General features: G+C 35.5%; 2 protein-coding genes across 4 annotated transcripts; one reads left to right on the top strand and one right to left on the bottom strand.

Annotated features, from left to right (window-relative positions):
• Positions 1-243: 243 nt before the first annotated feature.
• Positions 244-22484, bottom strand: LOC126664514 (protein SABRE). Of its 3 annotated transcripts, XM_050356937.2 has the most exons (23): positions 22140-22484; positions 21925-22039; positions 20988-21099; positions 19730-20002; positions 18966-19231; positions 17901-18111; positions 16373-16543; positions 16204-16281; positions 15659-15910; positions 13304-15412; positions 10026-11886; positions 9714-9814; positions 8526-8882; positions 8186-8304; positions 7407-7656; positions 6337-6561; positions 5521-5660; positions 4309-4381; positions 3402-3503; positions 2734-3162; positions 2482-2649; positions 1379-1757; positions 244-859 (listed from the first exon to the last, which is right to left on the bottom strand). In XM_050356937.2, the coding sequence occupies exons 2-23, from the start codon at positions 21993-21995 to the stop codon at positions 705-707; spliced, it is 7902 nt and encodes a 2633-aa protein (XP_050212894.1). In that variant the 5' UTR covers positions 21996-22039; positions 22140-22484; the 3' UTR covers positions 244-704. The 3 variants fall into 3 exon arrangements, with proteins under 3 accessions (XP_050212894.1, XP_055960249.1, XP_050212895.1); XM_056104274.1 differs by having other exon boundaries at positions 21925-22484; XM_050356938.2 differs by having other exon boundaries at positions 20988-21087; positions 21925-22484.
• A 1339-nt stretch (positions 22485-23823) lies between these two features.
• On the top strand, positions 23824-26150 carry LOC126677047 (uncharacterized). The gene is made up of 8 exons (XM_050371521.2): positions 23824-24016; positions 24101-24188; positions 24299-24478; positions 24568-24747; positions 24837-25007; positions 25096-25250; positions 25351-25474; positions 25874-26150. The coding sequence occupies exons 1-8, from the start codon at positions 23973-23975 to the stop codon at positions 25883-25885; spliced, it is 954 nt and encodes a 317-aa protein (XP_050227478.1). The 5' UTR covers positions 23824-23972; the 3' UTR covers positions 25886-26150.
• The last annotated feature ends 448 nt before the right edge of the window (positions 26151-26598 follow it).

The following is a 26598-nucleotide window of genomic DNA, read 5'->3' as shown; positions in this document are numbered from 1 at the left end:
TGGCTGCATCAGCATGATACGATCAATCGGATAATTTGAGAGTTTTTGGTCCCACTGATGGAACTGATTATTTTTTTTAATAACAAAGAAAATTAAACGCCACCTGAGGTAATGATTAGGGGTATAAAATCAACAATTCTATGTTCGATGGATTGTAATCCATACGTACTAGTCAATGTACATATAGCCTCTGAATTGATGGACAAGCTGGTGCCACATCACAACGATGCAAACTGAAATGCCTTACAGAAAAACATTTTGCAGATCACCGTATTCCATTATTTACCAGTATGTTAAAGATATGTACATTTCCTTTTCCTTTTCTATAAATTTGTGGGAAGCTTGTATATTTTGAAGTGTTCACATATCTACTCAGATGCTAAATATAGGCTACAAAAACTATACACAACAGTGATGCCTAATCGCAGGGTAAAAAGGCATAATTTGAGCAAAGGCATTACAGAATGAACCTTATGTATTCACCACCACACTCTTTAAATCAAACTGTTGTCTTGGTCCATTCTTCGACAGTTCACCACCATATAACCATATGGCATGGTTCACATGGCTGTAGAGTTGTCCTTCAACCTGCTGAACTTTTAGAATTCTTGAATCATTGATTCCAAATTTCAGTCCAACGTAAAGAGAATTGCATTAATGCTTCTTGATTGGATGTGGCTATAATGGATGTAGCCCTGCTGCTTTTAAAAGTCTCCTTTTAGTGATTGGAATTCAAGTTGTTGCTCATGAAAATCCTCAAAAGGAGACGATTCACTAGAAGAATCACTTTCAAATGGTTCAAATGGGGCAGTTTCCCTTGGAGATGACGGAAGGGATTCCCTTTGTTGCGAGGATGAACCTGAAATACCGGATATAGTACTTCGTTACAACTATGCAAATGCAACAAAAAATAAATTTGTCTACCAGCAACTATAACTCATTTGCTAAATAACCCATGACCTTTACACCTTGCCAGTTTGGTCCATCATGTTTGCGACTTTGCTAAAGCGCGATGTTTTATGTGCCAAGTAAGATATGTTTAGTAATGTGGATGTATAATATTGAGCCACATTATAACATCGGCTCTAAATAAGGTGTCGATATATTTGGCAAAAGTCACAAAAATGATAGACCACCAAACTGGGAAGGTTTAAAATCATGATATATTTGCCAAATGAGTAGTTGTGGGTAGTTAAATTCATTTTGCCTATTCAAATATAGAAGCAGACGAACTACTATTCGACAATCTATTTAGTGATATAAAATTGTCAATCTGATGATTAAATTTTATACCATGAAATGCATAATGAGGAGTTTAATAATGGCACTCCAAAGGTTAAATTCTAGAAGCAAGAGTGCAATCAGGAGAGTGACTAACCTTTCTGTCCTCTAGACCGTAGTTTCTTTGTGTGTCGCCTGATAAGTCTTTTGGCTTTTGTTATAGTGAGCTGTCGAGCAAAAGGAGAAAACTCTACATCACTTTCACTCCACTCACCATGGAAATCATTATCTGCTTCACCTCTCATAGTCCGGAGAACAAATGCCTTGGCCTTACGACGTTGCGTATTGAAAAGTCCTCGTATGGATGTTACGAATCCATCACCTGCTCCATCACTAGGACGCTTGAGCCAGTTTGGATACTGGTCAGATTTCCCCGCCTGACCTCCATCATTATCGCTAAAATTAAGGTCAATATCAGGGACGCCGGATCCATTGGATTCCCGTTGACTATGAGCTTTGTCTTTAAATTTCTTACCCTGAAAATCAACAGAGCAAATTAAGATAGTCTCAAACACGGCTTTAAAAGGATTTAAAGATTTTTCTGTTGATTATAGCCCTTGTTGCACCTGAAGGGTGGTCTTGAACTAAATGAATGAATTGGGCATGAAGCGTAGGAGCATGCCACGGTTCAGCAAACCTCTCTATAAAGGAGCATATATGGGACAAACACACAACACACAAAACTTAGCTTATGACACATTATTCTTTACCTACATCCAATACTTATTACCAGAGAACATTACAACCAGGTGTCAGGGAAGTGAAGTGAAAGAGGTCTACATTCATATATAAGAATTAGAGAGAAAAATGTTAAGCAGAGCTACAGTACATTAGAATTGAAGACTTGGGTCAAAAAGTGCAGGGGTAAAATTATAGAAAAACTAAAGGTAGCAGAGTTCTTGAAGGAGCAGATTTTTTTCACCATCCTCTCTGGTTACATATATTTACATTAATAGATTTGGCGTGTGGTGGATTAATTATGATAATAAGCATTATTAACTTCAAATATAATACTTTCCTTCTCCCCTGAGCTAAATGTTTATCCTCTCCTACCCCAGAACAGAAGATTTACAGAAAAGCATTGTGCAACCAAAGTCATTGCATAAAACTAATTGCATCTAACTATAATCGTATTAAGAAACAACATTTTAAATCAGTGGAAACAAAAGATGGTAGAAAATTTAGGAAAAGATGACTTACCTGCATTCCTGTCACAGACTTCAGGGTTCCCCAGACAACATGCTTCTTTACTCGTGAGAAAAGCCTCCTCCAAGTCCCAGTGAACTCAACACGGTGAAATGTATCCATCAGCAACTTAAGCTCATGCAGGTTAAATCTTGAGCTTTCATAAGTAATTTGCAGCTCAACCTGCACCAGATAAATATAAGAACTTAGCTACAACAAAAAAAGAGTGCATTTCAAAATGATCGATTCATAGACACTAATTCCCACCTGACTGATCTTAATATTGTTAAATTCCATAACTTTACGAGGCCGAGATCTCTTCTCTTCATTTGATTTCCCAATTTTTTTGTCTTCATGAGATGATCGACCAGACTTTACAGGCTTGGACTCTTTTAACTTAGTTTTACAGGAGTCCTCTAATTGTTCATTTGCATCAAACGGGTCACTTTTTGAAGAAGAAATGCTTGATGAATGAGCCTGCAAGACAAGTTCAGTCGCAACAGATTCTGCAAGAGACTCTTCCCATGTTCTGTCGAAAGAAGATGTTCTTCTTAACTCCGTGCCAGAACCAGCAACTACTTTAGATGTGATATCAGAATCTTTTGATGAATGGCCATATGAGGAAGAAGCTTCCTGGATTGATGGACCCTTCTTTACACGTCTTGCTCCAGAAGTTGTTGAAACTTTCCAAGCTTCCTGATCCCACAGAGTATAACACCATAACTAACAATTTTGATTGAACTTATAAAACCATAACTAAAAATTTTGATTGAACTTCCTAGTATTCTGGCTAATTGCATTTAGCAAGAATTAAAAATAAGTTGTAAAAAAGAAACTTCCCAACAATTTAACGCAAGATTTCGGTGTTCATGCTTATTCAGTTACTATATTAAAATATTTTATCAATTGAGGTTCTATTATATGAAGGAGCTAACCTGCCGCCTTTGTGAATCCTGTTCTTCTTCTGGAAAGAAATACTCCCACATCATTCTGTACATTGTCTCTGTCAAATGAATCTTGAGAGGATAAATCTCCACCTGAAGTCAAGGCAGACGTTATACTAAGGAATTACAAGAGAAATGTCAGCTTGATTTCAAACATGAATCTCATAATATTGCATTTGCCTCTAATCATCCATAACTATAAGTCTATAAGGACAATGGATTCTTATGCAGTGTGCAGGCAACCACACATGACACACACTCGGTTAATCTTTTGCAATTAGTTTAATGTGTGCAAGAACTATCAGCATCCACCTATTGACTCTTCCCTTTGCAGTCAAAATCTTAGATGAATACTGACTATGGAGCCCACTATTGTCTTTCTTCTCTTTCAAAGCGAAGGCCACAATCTAGTTAATATGGACAAAATACTCAGCCCAAAAGGAAAAGGACACCTATGCATATGTAAATATTTCTTCTCTGTTAGACATGTAAGTGAACCAAGTCCCTTGCACAATGCACCAACTCCCTTGGTTGCATATATAGAAGCTAAAAGAACAAACCAAAATATTAATTTCTGTACAACATGCATAATGAACACAATAAAGCCCATTATTCAAAATCAGAACGACATGAAAAGGATTATAAGTTTCCTTCATGTTACTCGCAGGAACATCTCTGCCTCAAATGATAGATCATCAAGAGGGGTACATACTTAAAACTTCCAATCTCAGTGACTCTGTTCTCATCCTATTTAATCAGTGTTCTCTTCCACAGATATAACAAATTGGAAAATGCATTAACATGGTTTATCCTGAACATGTTGCCTTGGTCATTTTCCAAGAGCAAGAAGCCAAAAGAATATAATCACGAGCACATAGTAAAATTAGAACCAAGTTACCTGGAAAAGTTCAATACGGGAATTTCCATCCCTTGGAACACCTTGCTTCGCATCAACACGCAGCATGACTTTTCTGCAGCCATAGAAGTGAATAGCAACTTTTAAAAGATAGAAAAGGAACAACTTCAAAAGGTAGTTAATTTGTTGAATCAAGAGATATTAAGAAGGAACATATTAGAAATGTCAGAGTAGCAGTCCCTGCCCCTGAACTAGCTACTAAATGACGAAAGCAACATCTAAGTTCCATACTTCAAATAGTATCCATTGTACTTTAATACAAGGCTTAATTCCTTAAAAAAACCCCACCTTGTATTTTTTTTTCGTTTATACCCTGACCTTGTAAAAACACCATTTGTACCCAATTTTGAATTTTTATGTTTCATCTCTACCCAAAAGCATTAAATTGTACTCTTTTTATTTGAAAAAGAGTTTAAAACAATCCTTCATTTTTAACTTATATACTAATTAGATATTAATGTTATTAATAGTACAAAAATACCATCTTTTTCAAAAAAATTAAAAATAATAATAATTTTTTTTAATTTTTTAAAAAAAAATTTCCTAATTTTTTTTAATTTTTTAAAAAAATATTTCCGACAAAAAAACTAAAAATAATAATAAATTTTTTTAATTTTTTTATTATTTTATAAAATTAAAAAAAAAATTAATTATTTGAATGTATTTGATTATTTTTTAAGTTTAAGGATTTATTTGTATATTTTAAAATAGAAAAAAATATGTTTTAAACTCTTTTCCAAATGAAAAGAGTACAATTTAATGCTTTTGGGTAGGGATGAAACATAAAAACCCAAAATTGGGTACAAATGGTGTTTTTACAAGGTCAGGGTATAAACGAAGAAAAAGTGCAAGGTGGGGGTTTTTTAAGGAATTAGGCCTTAATACAATGGTGTTACCCAATTAATTTCCATTAAAAAAACTGTTTTGTTACAACCTCTACTTTAACTAACTAAATAAAACGATTTCAAATCCGTTTATAGTTTTCTTTTGACAATTCTTAGAGAAGAGAGCAACTCGATGAAGACATGAGATGAAGACTACAGAAAATTGAGCCCAAAAACATACCAAATTAGACTTGAGTATAATAATATACTGTGAAGATTTAACTCATTAAATGAAAGGTAAAGAATGAGGATATGGCAGCCCAAGTAAACCACTGAATGAAGCAACAAATAGAAGAGAGTGCATACTCACTTTCCCCAATCTGGTGGAGGATTCCATGCAGACAACACCATATCAGACTTGGCATTAGGTAAGCAATTTCTGACAACAAAATATTTTGTTGTAAATAGAGCAATTCCGACATCCTTGTAGTCACGGTCAAAATCAAAGATCTGCAAATGAAAGAAACACATAAAAAAAATCCTAACTGCATATCCTTGAAGAATTAAACGAGACCAAAAATATGAGTGAAGCAAATTAGCCACAAGCATTTATTGACCAAATCAAACACTTCATGAGTATGTAAGCTATTCCAATTATTATTTCTTATTTATTAACTCTGTCCTCAGAAGAAAGTAATATTTGACTTTGACTACTTTATACAATTTACAGTTTTATTCAGTAATACGCATTACTTTATGCTACTGGCAAAATGCATCACGCCATAAAATCCATGTGATCACAAATTTGTTCAACTTAACTAAGCCTAATTTTGGAAATTCCAAAATTTCATGCAAACACACTTTGGTTCACAGCTTACAATTTTATTCAGTAATTACATTGCTTTATTAAATAACTTTTGCTTCTGCCACCACCACCCTGCTCGGTATACCAAACATGAGAATAATTATTGTCATTACAGTATATCATTTTTTACTTACACATTTCATTTCATCACATCCTACCTACCAAACACAACTTTACCCAGTATTTTGTCCAAACTTAGGATCCAGGCCTATCGATATGAGAATTTAAGAGCAAATATTCTCATTGACATTTCCTTACAGTTTGAAAGAAATAAGAAGCTGGAAAGACTAACGTTCCTTAATTCATCTTTGGATCACTCACCATGTCATTTATCTCAGCCTCGGCAAAAGATTTACCATCTACAAGCATGCTCCAAACAACTTTATAAATTTGTAAAGATATGCGCATGGCATAGGATGGGCTTTTGTTTTTGTCCTTCTCCATCAGTCGTAACTGAGCAGCTTTATGCAGAGCCATCCTTAATGACGCAGATGCTGTTTTCCTAGACTTTTTGGTATTTACAAGCTCTCTCTTCAGTCCTTGAACCTGGAAACCAGAAGCTTGACCAATTGATATTCAAATAACAAATACAAGCAAATAAATTCTACAGCATGAAAAAATAATGTAAAATACAGATAGGAAACAAACAACACCTCATTCTGTTAAAACTAACATCAAAAGAAGACACATAAGAAATAAAGAAGAGAAACCATAGTTATAAGAAATGCAAAACAGACATTTATTTCTTATCAGCATTAATAGTTATTCGACCACGAAAGCTTAACAATTGGTTTGGGAAAAAAGTAAGCTGGGAAAAAGAATATCTTCCACCCCTGATTGGATAGTGGTGAAAGGGTAAAGAGAAAGAAAAAGTGTAGAAAGTTCAAATGACTTGCATCCGTCAATATATTATAGAGTGAAAAGCCACATTTGGAAAATCATAAATTTGCAAAAAGTAACAATTGCGGGGCTTCACCATCGTTTTCCCTTATTAAATTGGAGAAAAAAATTTGTAACTCCAGGTACTGAGGACACTATTCCTCATCCGTTTCTCTGGCTTTTCAAACAAAGGAAGACTTGTTCTTTTCTCCCTTCCAATGCCCTCAAAGTTTCCACCTTTGCAACCTACCTATAAGAGCTGGCTGATGACCTTAGCCGAGCATATTATCAATATTTACCAGAGCATACTCAGAATAGCATCAACCAGTTTGCTATTCTACCAGGCAGTAATAAGGATTAATCTTGCATTACAACTAGAATAAAGAACTCACTCAAGCAATTTACAAACCCAAACAAATATGTTTAGACTTGAAGCAACCATCCATATTTCAGTAAGATGACAGTTAATACCACTTACAAATGAAATTTGTTTTACAAGTTTTGACTCTTACCAATGTGGATCTTCCACAGGTGATCATCCACAATTCGCCTTCCTTTCTGAGATGAGTATCTCCAGAGAAATCGCCATAAATAGACAATCTCCTGATATCATCAAGAAGCAACTTCTGCTCCCGCTCCTTTTGTTCAAGGTTGACTCTAGCAAGTTCTACCTCTTCTACACCATCAGGCACCATCTCATCTGTCTCCTCTTCGACATCTTCATCGTCTTCAGCTGGAAAAGATAGGCTACTCTTTCTGGGCCTGAATCACATACGTTATTTGAATCAATTTGGAGAACAAAAAAAATTACATCTGATTCCAAAAGATTAATTTCACACCTGCTTAGATACCTTATCGACCAAAAATAACAGAATAATTGCACGAAATTGTTTAATGATAATATCTACTATTCCACTCATTGGCTAAATGCAAGAGCATATGCTGCTAATCACAATCTAAAATTAGAATATACTCAGCATTTAATAGTCTTAGTTAACCAAGTCAAAGCATATGCCACATCTATTCATCCTTATTCTGCAATGTAAATCATGGACTCCATCTTATTAATCCTTTTCTCAAGTGGAGACAAATTACTCATTCCCTTGTAATTATCCTACTTCATTGTTTGGAGAAACCAGAGAAGCATACACAATACTTTAGCTTCAAGTTTTCAGTATGTTCTACAAGAAAATGAACTCATATTGTACAATAAGCTATAACTTAACTTTAGATTGGCAAAATAATCCTAAGCAGAAAAAAAAGAAAAAAGCCAAAAAGGATATATACACACTTGGGAAGCCGCGCAAAGAGGAGGTTGGTCAACACATCTAGCATAACCTGAAACTGCTGAGATGTCATTGTCGCTGTAATATTTTGGGTATTAAACGTGAGCTCTTTTAGAGGCTTCACCTGAAAGAATAAGTCAAAGACAACATGTTCAAATTAAGATTCAAATTCTGTAAACCAACCAACATTGGCTAACTAACAAAAGACTACAGAGGGAAATGACATCAGTTAATAAAGTAAATAGAATTTATGAAGTAAAAACACTGAGAAAAACGGATTGTGCATAACTAAGTTAAGCATTCTAAATTTTAAATATCCAGTAAAAAGTTAAACAGACGTCTGACCTTTAAGTCTGGAGTCCCGCCTTTGTGCCTCGTATACCGGAAGTACATATCACAAGGCATAAATACTCTTTCAAGTAGAGCACCAGTACGCTTCACTTTTGGAGAGCTTCTTCGGATTTTTGGAAGCCACTGCAGTCCTGCACCAGGATCAACATCAGTTGGTGCAACATGAGCCTGCACATGCTCCAGCATTACAGAGAATTCCATGCGCTTCCATGTCACTTCAGGCACACAATCAGGAAGTTGTGCATTTCCACTGCCTAGTGCTTGTTCCATCATCTCATATCCAACATGAAGGATAGAATTAAAAGATCGAGCTAAAACACGACCACTTACAGCAGCAAGCAAAAATCTACCCTGGAGGACAAACAATAAATACCATGCCATGAGTACCATACTTCAGAAGTTTTGCTACACATACAAGACATTTGAGACATAAAATTGAAGAACGAGCTTCAGTAATACAAGGAAAAATTCAAAGACAAAGCTATATTAAAAAGATTAAAAAAGATAAAATTTGCTGAAAACAATAAATTTCATATATTACCTGTGAAATGTAGAGATAAGTTTTTCTAATAGAAAAAGACCGGTAGACACACATAGTCTAATCTACACCGCATAGTGAAAAAAAGAGCAAGAACAGAAAAATCTAAAAACTTCCTCAGTCAAAAACCCTGAATGAAAATCCAAAGCTGACTTCAGATGTTAATTAATTAGACTTCAGATTCAGATTTCATAATTACTTAGCAGGGCAAGTAGTTAAAAAATCCTATCGCACCGTAAGTTATTCAATGATATAAAATTTACAGTAGAACTACACTATATAGTTGAGTGAACCGGCATGTCAAAATAAACAGCACTGTTGCAATGCTGTATATTCAAATCAACCAATATTCCAGATTAGTACTATTTCCTTGATGCATTAAAGAAGCCCACTAAAAAGTATAATTGTGAAGATAGTTCTGGAACTTCAAGTCACATTGTTTTTTTCCCTTGATGGTTATAACTATTATAGTTTCATCTTCCATTCTTAAGCACAAAAATATCTAGCCTAACATATGCAAAAGAGCAATAGCCAAGTACTTATAAGTTTAACATCAGACGATTGATGCACGATCATGAAATAAGAAACAAAGAGAGAGAAAGAAAGAGAAGTAACACATTCTTAGCACAAGGTTCAGCACTTACATTTGCATCTTCCGAATGGAGATTAAATTGTGGCTCAATAACATTCACCATGAAGTGACGAGTACCTTCCTCCTCAAAATCATCCATAATTCCATTTTTGACTGGAGATAAACCAAATGATCTCTTAGATGAAAACTTTAATAATAGAACAAATTTGTGTAGTTACATGCATATAAATATATATTTTAAATTCTATTGATACAGATTTTCATTGTGGTATTACCAATAAATGACTAGAGAACTGAATACTACTAGTTCCATTGACAAAAACACATTTACAAGCTACAAAATCAGGGAAGTTTCAAAGCATACCCAGTGTAGCAAATGAATTGTCCATTTCAACGGTATGTGATGGTGATGAAAGAGTTGCTGAAATTTCTGCATGTTGAGAAGGGGAATTGGCACCGAGGCTTGTAGAAAGAGGCTTAGAGGTATCGTCTTCGTCCACTTCAATTTCAGCATGGGATTGTTTATTCTCAAGTAGTTTCCTTTGTGCATACTGTCGGGAAGGAGAAGGCTTGGGAGGTTCAAAGGCTTTAGATATTCCACCAACCCATGACCAAACAGCATCCCTATTGCCAATAGTCCATAAAAGCTTGAGACCATAAACAAAAACTCGCTGACAATTGTCAGCAATTACTACATTATATCCATCATCATCACTTGGATCAGATCGTGTGTGATCATCACTCTCACTTCCATTTTCAAACTCAGACCTCACATATGTCATCTCAAGGTTTCTTCTCCCAGCCTCTTGCCATGCCAAAAGACTTTCAGGGTCAGCCTTTGGTGCCTGCCTTCTGATTGTGAAATAATCACATGACAAAAGAAATCCATCATCCCGGTGCTTCTCTGTACAACCACTGATACTATTGTGCTTTTCACTGGGAATCCTTTCAACAGTCGAAGGCTGGCAACTTTTTCTAGTCATTTGGACTAATTTTGCTACACTGGTAGAATCTTCTTTGTCTATGATAGCCTTAGGCATGTGAAGGTCAACACCCTGGTAAACAAGATCAAGAGTATCTCGCTTGCATGCAAAAGTATATTTTTGCTTACCCCGGCTGAAACAGAGTTCATACTTCAGCTTAGACATATTAAAAGTTAATCCTTTTGCTGGATCATCATCATCTAGTGGCATATGTTTAATACGAGTAGGTGTAGAATCTATGCGGAGATAAAATTCTGTCATTACTCTATCCAGTGACAAATTACCTGATCTCAAACTTCTGGGAACTCCGAAACGAGGCCATCGGGAGAAATAACGTAATTTGTGAGGAGGAAGATAATTCAAGTTCCAGAACTTAATTAACCATGCTAAATCATGAGCACCCAGATTCAACATTGGAGGAACAACTGAAACATTTTCAGGCTTATTAGGTGGATTATAGACAGTTCCATCCACAGCAGAGCTATCACCCATGGAAGACGAAGAGGATTGGTTCTGACATGAGGGAATTGAGGGTCTTAGAGAGAAGTGCCACCGGAGCGATAGAGATGTGGATCTGAAAGGATCAAAAACTTTTTCACGAGGCCTCCCTTCGATGGGAAGTGCAAATAAATAATGGTTCATAGGAGAGCCAGAATCACAAGCCCAATCCATTGTGACTTCCAGTGTAAAGACGGGAACTTCAAGAAAAGAACCATATGCATTAGGAGGAATTTTTAAGCCACATCTGCTTGCCAAGGTCTCCAAACTGCTCAACCAAATCTTAAAATCCTTTGAAGACATATAAATGCGGCCATCTGACTGCTGGATTTCCATCGAGCCAGATGTGATTTGAAGCTGGTCAAGCTTTTCATAAGGATCAGTTGTTGAAAGAATATGCCACCTAGTTTCAGAAAAGGCTAATGTGATACTTCCATGAATGTAATTTCTCATATCATCCCACCATGGTAAATTGCGTTCCTTTTTTGGTGGTTGAACTAGTGGACCAGGATTTCTGACACTTAGATTAGCCCTACGAAGAGCAACAGTAAAAGCATAGCTCAAGTCAGCAAAAGAAGGTTCATAACCTACTCCAAAAGAAAGTTCGCCTTTCTCAAAAACTAAAGGCAAATCAAAGTATGTTTTCATAGGAGGAGTTGTGCCACTAGCTGAACGGAGCATGCGCACGCTTCTCCATCTACCAACAAACACATCTTGGTAAATTTGAGGCTGGAAGCTCGTTGCCTATTTCAGAAGAATAACACTAATAATTAGGAACATGAAGGTAAGCAAAACCGCATAGTACAATGGACAGAGGAGCAACAGTAGAAGTTGGGAACAAATACAAACATTTCTCAAAAAAAAAAAAGACAAAGAAATCGATCATTTTCCTGATAATGGCAAGATCCATAAACCATGCACCAATATTTTATGAATTTATCATATCTAAAGAAAATATGACTCATAATCAATAATATCAATAAGTGTTGCTTTGCTTATTTTCTCAGAACATGTAACCACAAAAAGTAAATCCTGCACTCTGGAATATTATAAAACTGACGAAAGCAATTTAAACCTTCTTTTTCTAAGTCACATCCAATATCGCACTTTTATTAGAGAAGAAAACTAATAAACATACCCTACCATCATAAGATCCTAGCAAAAAACTGTGAAAATATAATCAGGGTACAGGCTGGCTACTGAACTATTGAATGAACCGATGAGTTTATTGCAAATTCTCAAAAACATTGACCGCTAGGTTATATATATACTTTTAACCAGAAAGCTAGACAAGAACCAAAAGAGGAAAAAAAGGGAGCCAAAAAATTGTCAAAACATGGTTGTATAAAGAGCAAATGGGAGGTACAGATAAGTCTCGATCAACTAATTGGATCAGAAAATAACAATAAATCAGAAAAATGGAAATGAAATATGATTGACCTTGTTCTTAGCTATAAAAATCTACCTTCCGAAATAGACTACTTTAGCTCCTTCATTATTAACAAAAAGATTTATACCTTCTGGACGAATTGTATTTTGGACAGGGCTCTCTTTTTTTCTTTACTTTTCTTTTCTTGTATCCTACCACACTGGCGTAACCTGGGTCCAAGAAATCCCTATCGGTTCCTCTAGCAAACAATTTTAATCCACTTGGGATATTATAAAAGGAATGAAGCCTTAATTGTGAGAGAAAAAAGTTTATAAGCGAATCGAACATCCTATCTATAATAATCAAACTGACCGAATAAACCGAAAATTTGATATTTTTTTTTCAATTTTCCTTGTATTTTTATTGGTTTTAATGGACCGGCTGAATTACCGACTTATTCGGTCGAATCGGTTTTGAATTTCTTTTCATTTTTTATTCGGTCGGTTCAGTTTCCTTAAAGGTTATTCAGCTAGTTCGATTTTAAACATTTGGTCAGTTGGTTAATTCAGTTTGGTTTTTTGGTTTTGTTTTGACCGAACCGACCGAATACTCACCCCTAAATTGATGAGTCAAATCATTAATTAGAACTTAATCCAGATGAATTGATTCAGTTATTGCTAGAATAGAGCAGCCAGAGAAAATAAATAATTTAATTCTGAACAAGAAGTCAAAATTAAACTTCATACAATAAGGAGAGTACAAGAATAGCTGAGAAGCAGCTTTGAACCTCACCTGCTGTGCCAGCACAATGCAGCCTTCACATTTACCAGCCGTAGCAGAAAAAAGAGGAAAGGTGAAATCTCTTATCTGCAGTACAAGAGTGCCTGCTTGTAAACAAATGTTACTCCCATAGAGTCGGGAAAATGGTATATTCTCTTTACCACAGACAGGATCAAGCTTTTTCAGAACTTCTATCACCCCATCATCCCCACCATCAATCTTTCTCAAGCTTAATTCCAACTCTGTAGCAGAAATGGAAATAAGTGAAGTTCTTCCAGTGCTAATCCTGAAGCCAGACTGAAACCCTTCCTTACAGGCACCCGAACCTTCAGAGGGTACTAGTTTTTGGCATGCCTGGTAGTATGATCTAAATGATTGCTTGTAAATATCTTCTTGGATTTTCTGAATAGCTGAAGGATCTTCTAAATCAAACTGAACCCCGTTATACATGACCTTTCTTTCAACAGTGGAATCATTCATTTCAGCAGCTTTATGACAATGGTCATCTTTTGAAATGAGTTCATCCAGAAACTTTAACCTAATAGCTAGCTCACAGGCCTCGTTTTTCATCAAACGGTAGTGCTTATCAAGCCAACCTTGAATTGGTTCTTCCTCAATATCAGCAGTTAGCTTGCGTATGCAAAATTTTACACATCCAAATTTTGTTGAACTGGGTCTTTTAGGCTTTGAGCTTTCTTTCTTCACTGGAAAAATAATCTGGGTTTTGGCTGCAGTAATAATCTTCAGGGCTCGCAACATATCTTCAATCGAATCATCAATGGCACGCAACTCCAACCTATATGGCATGCTAATATGAACATCAAGCCCTTGAATCACCCAATCCCATGAGATGGCTGCCGGGAGCTTGGCATCAGAGGAACTATTAGAGGCACTAGGTACACGAGAAATTTGCATTCTCCCGCTTTTTAACACTCTAGCCCCGTTGAAGCCAAGCATAAGTCCTTCAAGAAGTACTCCTATACGGGCATTCTCAGAAAAAATTGATTGAACCTGTATCATAGCATCCACCCCATCTCCAACCCCAGCATATATATTCAGCATCTCCACATCAATAGCAAAAATAGTTTCCTTTTTCTTTGGCCTTTCAAAGTGTCCCGATTCCAAAGAGGATTCTCTCTTCTGTTCAGCGTCTCTCATGCTAGATGCATCTTCCGTACCTTCATTTCCATGTCCCTGAAGTTTTTGATTGATCGCCAGAGACTTCAGTTGCAAAACAAGTTCCATTAAGGAGAGATGCGCATCAGGCTCCCACTTGATTGTAATATCAGTAGCACTAAAGAGAGAGCAAATAGAAATCCCTTTAAGACCACCAGAGCGCCTCATGAATTTTGCATTCTGTATGTCAAACAATGTTACTTTTGTATCAACTCTGTGTTCCTCCAAAAATTCCTGATAAATAGACCGTGCTCTTTCAAGCTCCAGCTCTGTAGATTGGTTCTCCTTGTTCGCGCACAAAGTGAAATTGAAAATGTCAAGAGAGAGTGAATACTTCAACACTTTGCAATCACCAACTGTGGACATCACACTTGCATTACGTGGTGTTCCATCATCTAAGAAGCTAACTACAACTCGACCACCCTGTGATCCATAATTGACACGCTTAGGATCAGCAACAACTGCATTGTCCAAGCTTGTTTCGCCAGAAAACTTTACTGAGCACCTTTCTAAATTAAATTTTAATACTTGAATCCCTTTCCCTGATGGTTTAGATGGCCGTCCACCTCGGCCCTGAGATGTTCTTTTACCCGAACTAGATATACTTTTAAAGAGAGTTTGAAAGGAAATAGTTGTTATTATTAGAGATTCTAGACGCTTGAAGTTGAAATAAATACCCATCCCGGTCACATCAACAAAGAGAGCTAATTTGCACCTTGCACTGTCCTCTTCAGATGATTCAATATCCTTTTTGCCCCAATCCAGACTTACCCTTGCTATATGAACCAAAGCACCTGAATTTGATTCCACAACAAATGGGCTTTCTTTCAAGCATTCTTGATATTCATCTGCCATGTGCAAGTTTAGTTCACCAAATTCCAAATGTATTGCAGTTCCCATGCTTGATATGTTATTTGCAAACACATGCGAAGACTGCGAACAGAACTACACAAAAGAATAAGAGGTTAATTTGCTGCTATTCCAGGCAAAGAGATAACTAAAATGAACATGAGACTAAAAGATAAAAACTACAAAACATTAGCTCGAAACACCTACTGAACATCGACATTTGTCAGATATAAAAATCATGCAACTGGATAGCAATAAGGACGACAAAATAAATCTAAGATGAACTCCTCAACCATTGCAGCCAAGCACTATATAGCAAATAAAACTAAACACATTGCTTACATGATATAAAGGCAATCCGCTTATACTGTATAGCACAACAGTCATTTCTGGAGCTGAGGCAGTACATGTCCACATGATTGCTTTAAATTCAGTTGATTGTGGCTTTGCAACAGTAGGAATTTCCTCTCGAAGTACCATTTTTTTCTTCTTTGAATAGTGGAGTTGCAACCATGGCTTTAATCTACTCGCTATAATATTGCATTGCGTACCTCCCAGCTTAACATCTATTTCAGCTCTGACTGGTGACGTTGGCTGAAAAGTAAAAACATCCAAAACCAGGTATGATATATCCATCAAACCTTTAATTTCAAAGAATAATGTCACAACAAAAGACACGGAGAAAACAATAAAAAAAATAGAAAAATATAAGGTCAATATATTGAAGACGAAAAACATAAAGTACATGGAAGAGTGAAACTATGAAGAGTTGCCATAGCAAAACACTTTAGAGAGACCAGCATATTCCTTTTACAACATATCACAGCATAAAGAAAAATATTTTCTTTTGAGAAAAGAAACCCTTAATAAAATTAGTAGAGACTTACTTGTATCGGAATGTAAATGAAAGAGATGACAGCAACCTTCAGTATCTCCATTATAGAAGTACCAGCTTCTCTGAGAAGCTGAAATGCACAATTCATCAAGAAAAGGCCAAACAGAGAGATGACTGTCAAAATTACAACACCAGAAGAGAAACAATAATTACTATCATACATGTATCTCGCTGAAATCCATCTGAACATCGAGACGAGTACTCTCTCCCACATCTTCAGTGCATCGAGATTTGATGCTCTTGAATTGGACACCCATGATATTATTCTCAATAACAAGATTATGCTCTCGATGAACAAACCTCACATCCAATCTTGGTAAACTGAAGGAAACCTACCAGTCAAAAGGTAAATTTGTGAAGCAGCATTTAATTCCTGATCTGCATACATGTAGTGCTATTTTAAGTTCATAAACATATATCCCAACAATGTAACGTATAAAAATAATAGAAAAGAAAATTTGAGAATCTCCATCAACTCTTCCTTCAGATTAATGCAGTTGAACATCAAGTATCAAAACCACAGAACCTTAGTTGTGATAGCCGATATGCGAAATGTAAATCACAAAACATTTGCAAAAAAAATCATTTTCTACAAAACTTTCCTGAAAACTACTCCCAGATCTTCATAGTGCTACACTAGCACAGTAAACAGTCCCTCAGGATTGCCTTTCTTGGGTTAATTTGTGTCTAATTAACAGTCTTCACTAACCTTATTTGTCAACATAAATTCCTGTTCTTCCTAGCAGTGTTGTTTAAGGCGCAAGGCGCTCTCAAGGCGAGATAGCCATATATCGCCCGAGGCGAGAAGCGCTAAAAAAGCGCTCGCCTTATCGAAGTAAGGCGCCTATACCTAAAAATATTAAATATATATATTTATATATATATTTAGTAAAAAATCATTGGATTTGGGTCATTAGGATTTTGCATGTAGTTGTATTTCCATCCCGGATCCATCTTCTTTTCAGTGGGTGTTGAACCATCAGTGCATGGTTGAGGTTGGCTATCCATGGCGTGAGAAGAAAGGATAAAAGGCTCTGCTCTTTGTTTTTTACTTAACGTATATTTTAATTTGAAGTTATTGTGTTTTACTTAATCCTAAACACTTAATTAGAAACTTGAATAGACTTTTAGACTTCCTAAAAGACTTTTAAATTTCCTAAGTTAAATCCATTTAAAGCATTAATTAAGGCATTAATTAAGGCTATCAAATAGGAATGTCTAGATTAGAGTAAAAGTCACCTAAAAAACGTAAAAAACAAAAAATTCAAAAAAGCGTGTTTTTTTCATATACCAAGGCGAGCCAAGGCGAGCGCTTAAGCAAATAAAGCGCTCGCCTTACTGAAGGCGCCTCGACTGGAAGGTCTGGAGGCGCCATCAGTCTGTGGCGCCTCGCCTGAGCGCTTTAGGCGCTCAGGCGAGCGCTTTTAATAACACTGCTTCCTAGTTTTCAACTTAAATGCAGCACTAAAAGAAAAAGCATAATAATAATTCTAGTAATAACTTTCAAGAAGGTGCAATTACAAGCTTTTGTATTAAACAAGTCTACTTTATTGATACATCAAGAAGACATTAACTACATGGATGGAAAGTTTCCTTCTGAACAAAATTCAATTGAAATAAGAAATGGGAGCAAGGGGATGGAGACATGCTTATTATAGCCAAAAGATGAATATTAACCAACTCACAAACCTTTTCAGGAAAAATAGAAGCACACTTAATAATTGAAACAAGTGCTGATTGTTTTCTGTGTGGATCTTTAGCAGCAGCAGAACTGACTACCATTTTATCTGTCTGAGAAGAAGCATCTGAACTCTTCTTTTTTGAAAGTAATTTCTCATTCAGGTTCACAGTAACCTCCCCGCTGGTAACATCCACATTCCGGATGATTACACCTACTTCCCTACATCCAAAAAATAAAGATTAGAATAGATTAAAATTGATGAAGCCAAAACAATCATGACCAAAGCTGAAGTATGAAGCCTGCACATAGTAAGGTCCATTTTACTCAAGGTTGGAAGGGAAGGATAGGTACTTAGGGTTTCCACAAGGGAAGCACGAAGCTACGTGAAGAATCAAAAATGAAATACAACAGTCCAGCCACCCAAAAAGAATACGACAAAGATTTTACCCTTCCTAGTATATACCTATAAGCCCCAACCTGCGATCGTTTTCAGTAATTGAAAAACATACAAGAGAAGCAACAAAAAGGTATTTGAAACAGAGGACAGCAAGTGCTGCTGAGAAACATAAATGACAAGAAGAAATACTCGAACCTACAATTATCTGATCCTATAGCATGCCAGATAATGATCATACATTTTGTGATGAGTAAAATTCTCAACAGAATGGACGCCTAGGGAACATCAAATTCATCCGAGATGTGGAAACTTAAAATGATGGCTTGATGAAAATTAGGAAGGAAATAGATGAATAAGATATCATAAACTTTAGAAAAAAACTGCTAGTTTATTTTAAGAATAAGTTTGGCATCTGCCTCCATTGTCTACTAAATGCTTGGCTGCAATCACTAACCATTTTTAGATAACTAGATAAGTAGGTTGCATGTACTTCACCAATAGATTTTAGATTTTGTTATTCTACTGGTGCATTCTTAAGTTACAAAAGATGACAAATTCAAATTGCAGTCATAGTCTATTTCTTCCTGCTTATCAGTATCTCATCTAATATTACAATTACTCTAGCAAAAATTACATCTACAAAACATAGTAGGTAAGGTGAAAGATAGGGATATACTTATCATGGCCAAATTCACAAGACAATGAAAATTCTTCACAGTTGAACGAAGCAGGAGGCGCTTCTATTGTACTATATGATGTCTCGCCAGCAGAAATGCAGCCGCCATTGTCAAAGTTGGAAGACTGATCCAAATTAGCACGTGGTTCATCCATGTGAATAACAATAGGTAATATGTGCAGCTTAACAAATAGATTTGGCTTGGATCCACCATCTTTGGTAATATCCAATTTCAATTCCTTAACTTCTAGCATTGCTCTCGATGTCTGCAATGTTTCAGTTATAGTACTTAGATGAAATTCAATATGATATAAACAGCAGAACAAAAGGAGGCAATAGGAGACAAGAACATGGAAGTAATGAGTTACACAAAACAAATGTGTTGTACGTACCGATCTCAATCAAAAATTATACTCTAGTACTGCTTCTAGTTCAATTTCATACAACCACTAAAAGCATCTCCATCAGATCTTATGGCAACTACATACATACAAAAAAGGTAGGCTCAACTAAAATCAAATTCTTTTGTTAATCAAAGCTAAAGTTTGATTCAGTGCGTTTTATATTTAGCGATTAACATGGTCTATATTGTTCAATGATGTTCAAATAAAACCAGACTTTCTATCAATCAGAATAAGACAGATTTAACCACCACTTTTGTGTTATCGAAACAACAGCCATTCAAGACTTGTACTAGAAAAAAATTAATCCACTCGGCAGCTTCCCAAAATATTTAAGTCATATCACAATCAGACATCACTCACCTTTACAACCAAATCTGTAACTGAAACTGACAGAAATCTTGCTATATTAGCTAGGACCATCCACTTCCCCCGACCTGAACCTGAATTACGTGACCGAGGCCTTCGAGTTTTTGTTTTCTGTGAGCCTTTGCTGGAAGGCCTCATTACAACTTCCAATTCGCATATTAACACTTGTAGTTTTGGATCCCTGGAGAGAAAACCAGCCCCAAGCTTGACCAAAGACTGGCGTAAGCTGAGTCTAATTTCACCAACTGATATAGATTCAACAGCACCCTGTAATTGAAGTCATAAGAAAGTGAACTTCAAACACATGATACGCAAGAGAACTCCCAAAAAAGGGTGAATGTCATAAAATTAGTATGATGATGAATCATGAAGAAAACAATTATGTGTGATGCACAAGTAAGAAGGAAAAAAGCGTTGATAAGCAAATGTAAACAAATTACTTATCATTTGAGATCACTGAAACCAGAAATCATATTGCTTTCTAAAGAAAATTTTCCACTATGATAGTGATTTTTCCATTTCAAAGAAGCACATCCACTTCCTATATCTTAATTGTTAGATTTCATCTTAAAACCAATTGGTGTTAAGTGGAGATGCTCAACCAATATTTAAACACATGTCCATTCACACACACAACCAATATGGGATACTCCCACTTCAACACTAATCAATGAGATTAAAAAAAACGAAGTGGGGAATTAGGCATAATATTGGGTATCTTTCACACTTATGGGTTTACGTGTTTTATCATTTTAGTGATTCTAATCTCACTAAAGATATCATCAAACCAGTCTCATCAAAACTAACCAAATCTGACCATAAAAAAGAGAGCAGATCATGTACAATAATCTTGTAAAACATAACTGTTAACTAATCAGCCTCTCACCATATAGCATTGCAATATTTTGAGTGTCAAACGCAATAATTAGCAAGGAGATGAATTATAGAGAAGATCTTTCGCATGAAATTCATAAAACTATAAATGTTAAAAAAAATCATGAAGCTAAATAGTTTCAAGTAAAGCAGATTTCGTTTATCTCCTCAACAAACTATCTACTACATTGTGAAGGTATCCAGCTTACATCAAAGAATGATTGCTTAGTGATAAAAAATATTTAATATGAAAAGAATTATGACCGATAGCATACTCTCGGTATAACATACCATTGTTTTACTAATATGTGGCAGAAGCTTCCCAGTAAATACAGATAAAAATGAAAATGGAACCAGTAATAGATGGAAAAATATGAACCTTTTTGAACTTCACAACAACATCCCGCAAACATTTCCATCCACCAACGCGAAATCCAACAGATGCTCCAACAATCCGGCTTAAAATCCAAGCCAGCAACCTAGAGGCAAATCTGGAATTTAAAAAATGAATAAATGATACAGGATCAAAATTTAGCAATCAAAATGGCCGCAGACTATTAACAATATGAGAAACTTCAGAAGTATTGATTTCAAATCAGAATAGCACAAGGCATAAGTTAAAGACCTATACCGCTAAGCAAATGAAACACTAACATAAAGGCTAAAAAAAGCTATTTCTGATATTTCCAAAATGATTTCACTTCACCAGCTACTTTCCAGATGCAGCTATAGAAGGGTGTTGAGAAGTAAAAAATACAGACTCGGTAAATATGTTTCATAGCTAGCCAATAAAAATATAAAACTGAATGGAAAATAAAATACAAGATGAAGGACTGGTAAAAAAAGGCTTCCTTCAACTAAACAAGCATAACAGTTCTGTTTCTAAAGCACAAAGTTTTTAAAATAGTGTTTATGTTCCATAGCTATTAAAAGAGGCAGCTAAGAACTAACCACTGAATATCTAAAATAAATGGTAATAATTTAGCCTGGGGAAAAGAATTAGATAAGCTCAACTAAAGAGGCAATAATAATAAGTAATCACAATAATACAAGCAATTCAGAATAAAGAAGTAATTACCAGGAACAAGCAACTAGAACAGCTTATAAGATTTAATTTCTATTTTGCATTAACAAAATTAAAAAGCAGCATGGCAACCAACCTCAAATTCTTCAGAAACAAAAAGAAAAAGTACGGGCTCATTATTATAATGTAATTAAATTGCCAAATCAAATTAAAGACTGGTAAACTAAAAGTACAGATAAACAAACAACAATAACAATATTAATACTAATACTAATAATAAAAAGTGACTTACATGAAGAGCATCCATAATGTGATAGAGATCACCAAAAATCCAAACAAGAATTTCACAGGGGACGCTGCCATAGCCAAAATCGCCGGCTCTTAATCAGTTGGTGCTGCTGCCGCCACTTTATTTCCACGTAGAGAAAACTTAATTAGAATCGATTCAAACAAACACATCCTCTGCACATTGTCCCTTGAAACCCTAATTACAGCAGAAAAATGCACCTCAAAATTGAAGACGATGATGATAATGATGATGTTGTAGCAGCCTTGATTATTGTTGATAAACAATCATAATTGGGAACCACTGTTGTTCGGGGCATGACGATTGCTTTTCCTGTCTTTCGTCAATTAATTTCTTTGTTAATTAACTAACACGAACCGTAGATTCGATCCGTGACTTGCTCGCTCATCACATACACATTAACACACAGAGAGAGAAAAATAAGAGAGACTGTTTATTTTTTTCCGTTCGTTTTTTTTTTTGTCCGATTCGGGTATCGATCTGCTGAATTGGCGGTGTACTGTAAGGCGCATATGTTTGTCGAGAAACGTGCCAGAGACGTCCTTATTGTGATACTTAATGGCGAACGTGGCCTCCTATGGATTTTGATCGCTATAAATTGTCAACGCCTGCGTTAAGCTTTAGATAAAAATTAGGACAAAGAGTCATTTTTGCCCCATCAATTTGGCGACAAAGGTCAGTTTCAGCGATTTTCCACAAATAAAACCCAAAACTTGTCATAATTGAATCAGTTTAAACCTTTTACCTTAGCATGGAATTTGACATGCACGCTCTCATAAAGAAAGTAATGGGAGTTGGTCCAAGTAGTAAGCGACTTGGTATCGCTTAAGCAAGGTCTCGGGTTCGAGTCCTTGTGAATGCAGAAAATTCCCACTGGAAGACTCACCCACTGCCAGGTGCGCGACGCGGGTCGGATCCGGATTAGTCAGGGTGAAGCCTTGAAAACCGGATGGGCTTACAAAAAAAAAAAAAGGTCAGATGCTCTTAAATTTGTCAAAATACATAATTTCGTTAGAGTATTTTAATAAACACTTTGAAAGTACCCACGAAAAATACATAATAAACGTAGTTTCTCACATAAAATTGTGATTTTTTTATTAAATTCGTAACACGTGATGAATAGCCAATCAATATATAGTATTTAATAATACTTATATATTTACCGATTGATATGTTTTCTATTGATTGGTTACTCTTTTTATTAACACCATGTTTTATGAGTTTAATGAAAAGTTCACTATCATACACAGTGAATTAGATTCGCCTAAAAATTTCCCGGCACGAGCACATTACACAAGTTCAATCAATCTCCGTAAAATGTCAATTAACAAATAAAAAAGATTGTGGGGATCATAACTGGTCGTCATTGAAACAAAAAGAGGTGTTTCTTACGATTATAGATCTTAGCAAGAAAGCAGAGGAGATCAACTTCTGCATTATGTTTCTCACCGTCGTCAACAACATTTAAATAAACACTTGAATTAAGATAGAAAGTTGTTTCGTTAACAATCCGCTTGTTTTAGCAAACAAATCTTTAAACTTGGTGATTTTTTTATTATCCTTTATCCTTTAAAATGCAGTGCGCCCGAAAAATGTTTGTGCGCAATTCAATTTTTTTTAATTAGTACGTGCATGTCAAATTCCACAATAAGGGTTAAACTGCTCTAATAAGCACAAGTTCTTGGTCTGTTTTGACTAAAATCATTAAAATCGATTTTTTTTCTCTTTGTAGCCAAGTTGAGCTAGCGAAATGACCCTTTATTCATAACAATTCAATAACATAGCTCCACGTGGTATTTAACACTAGTTCATTTACACTGGGCCGGGTTAAAGGCCCAGAAACCATACCCGTATACCAGGTTCTCACAATCCAATTAATCAACACTGAAGAAATTGCTCTAAAACCCTAGCTTCTTTTTCTTTCGTTAAACCCCAATTGCAATCTGTATACCTTTTATTCTTGGCGTTTGTTTATGTTTTTCTGCCAATTTAACTGCAGAGCTGGTGTTAGTCTTTTTTATTAAGAAAAAAGAATGGAGGAGACGAGAAATTCTGATATTGATCAATGCATAAAAAAGTAAGATTGTATCTGTTTTGGCAGTCGTCTCTTTTGTTTAATGTGAATTGGTTTGATTAATGCTCTTATTCATGTATTTCTTAGGGAAGCTCCTCAATTAGCTGCACTTTTAAAAGAAATGAAAGATGGGTTAGATGTAGTGAGGATTAAAATTGATGCTTTAACAGCTAAGGTAACTAAACTTTGTTCCTACAATTAAATTGTTGGCTGGATTTGGTTTAATAGTTGAGTTTTGAAGTTGCTTTATGATGATAAAATTCGCTTCGTTTAATTTTATTATAGGTGAAAGCAAATAATTTCCCAACTGCAGATGGGATAAGCTATTTGGAGGCGAAACATCTATTGCTGCTAGGGTATTGCCAGTCGCTTGTTTATTATTTGCTCCGTAAGGCTAAAGGTTTTTCTGTAGAGAAACATCCTGTAGTTCGGAGTCTCATAGAGATACGGTTATTTTTGGAGAAGGTATGGGAAGTTTCTGTGTTTTCATGCATTTCTATTATCTTGATAAATGACTGCCAGATGGTCTTTTTAACTGCTTTGTTCATTAACAGATTCGACCAATTGACAAAAAAATGGAATATCAAATTCAAAAGCTTGTAAAGGATAGCGGACGTGCTAAAGAGCAGCCAAGTCTGAAGGAAAAGAAATCCGACGCACCGGAAAAATCAGAAGATTTGTTGAGTTATCGTCCTAATCCAGATATGCTTGTCAGCAAAGACAATATGCATGGGGTAAGCCTATATTTGTGCCCATTGATAATTTACTGTGATCAAAATCTGAAGGTTTTTGGTGAGGCTGAGTTCATTTTTATTTGCTTTAGGATGATAGTGCTGTGTATCGCCCACCTAAAATTGCCCCTGCAATCATGGACGAGGATAAGACATCAAAACACGAAAGAAATGCCTTGAGAAGACGGAAAGATATTATGCGGAGAGGCAACGAAGGTCTCATGAAAGAGATGATAGATGATATGGAAGGGAGACCCTTAGAGGTAAAATTCATGGCCTGCGTTTTTGTCTTAATTAGGCTTTATTGCTTGTGGAGATGTGGTTGATTGTCTCTTTGATTCTAAATTGCAGGTTCAAGAAAATCACGGAAATGATAGTAGGGAATTCATTAAATATCAGCAACAATGGGAAGAACGTGCCCGGCAAGAAGAGGATCTCTTTACTCGTGCTCCTATCACAAAGATGGAGAAGAAAAAGGAGAAACAATTCAAGAAGTTGAAAGATGGGTGAGTATTGCTTAAAATTAATACATTTGGAGATTTTTTTTCCTTATGATCTCTGAACAAAATAAAATTTGTTGACATATTTGGCAATTGTTGATTCTAGGCTATCTGCTTTGACTGATGATTTCTATGAAGAAATCAAAACATTACCCCTGGAGGATGATGATGATGGTGATCAAATGCCGCGCTTCAATAACAAAAGCAGTGGAAAACTAAAGAAGCGGAAGGTATCTTGTTTTGAACATTTAGAAATGACTAATGTTGCTTCTCTCATTCATAGTTATCTTGGGTGGAGAAATCCTTTTATGATGCAGAAAGTAATCATACTGATCCTGTGACTAGTAAAGTTTTTTAAATGTTGCTTTTCTTGGATAGTGAGTAAGGGCAACATTATTTCTTATGCTGGATCAGTCATAGTTTGTTGTGTCCATGATCATCTTTGAATATGATGATTATCACAGTTAGAGCTACCAATATATATGAGTTTGGACTGCCCAGGCCGACAATACATGTCTTTTATCTAGCTGTGTAGTTGTGTTTCCCTTTTTTTTTGTACACCAGGCAATAGGAATTAATCTGCAAAACTTATATGAGTGAGTAGTTTGATCTTTTTGGTTAATTTGCAGAGACGAAATTGAAACAACAACGAGGATCTTCTGTGGCACAGACAGCGGATGGAATCAGAGGATTCACTTCAGTGTTTGTGTTAAGGCCATAAAATTGGAATAATTTAGTTATGAAAGGAGACATACCCACCGAGTTTTGTTGACTTAAGAGGAGGATTCATATTGAATGTGCCGAGTTTTTGCAAATGTGTTCGTTGGAGATGAGATGTATCTAGCTCATTTTTGTATAAGATTAACAACCTATTATATTCTATAGAACTATAAATTTTATTACTAACGAGCAGCAATGACTGAATAAATTAGTACTAGCTTATAGTTGCAACTTGCTGAAAATAAGGCAAAAGGTACAAAAAAGCCTTCAACTTTTTTTTAAAAGTACAGATCAACTTGCTTATTGTTTTTGGGGCACAATTAAGCCCTCATGTTTTTATAATGGCTAATTATTTAAAAAAATCCCATCTTGAATTTTTTTTTGTTTATACCCTGAACTTGTAAAAAAGTCATTTGTACCCAATTTTGGATTTTTAAGTTTTATCTCTACCCAAAAGTACTAAAATTGTCTCTTTTCACTTGAAAAAAAGTTTAAAATAATCTTTTAATTTATGTTTATATACTAATTAGACGTATGATATAACCTTTTATTTGATTGTTTTTAATTTTTTCATCCTTTAATTCATTAAATTATCAATTATATTATTGTATTGGGTAAAGATGAAATCTAAAAA

This window comes from Mercurialis annua, linkage group LG1-X, assembly GCF_937616625.2.
Source record: "Mercurialis annua linkage group LG1-X, ddMerAnnu1.2, whole genome shotgun sequence".
Classification (NCBI taxonomy): domain Eukaryota; kingdom Viridiplantae; phylum Streptophyta; class Magnoliopsida; order Malpighiales; family Euphorbiaceae; genus Mercurialis; species Mercurialis annua.
The sequence above is the reverse complement of the archived record's forward strand: the minus strand, read 5'-3'. Positions and strand labels throughout refer to the sequence as shown.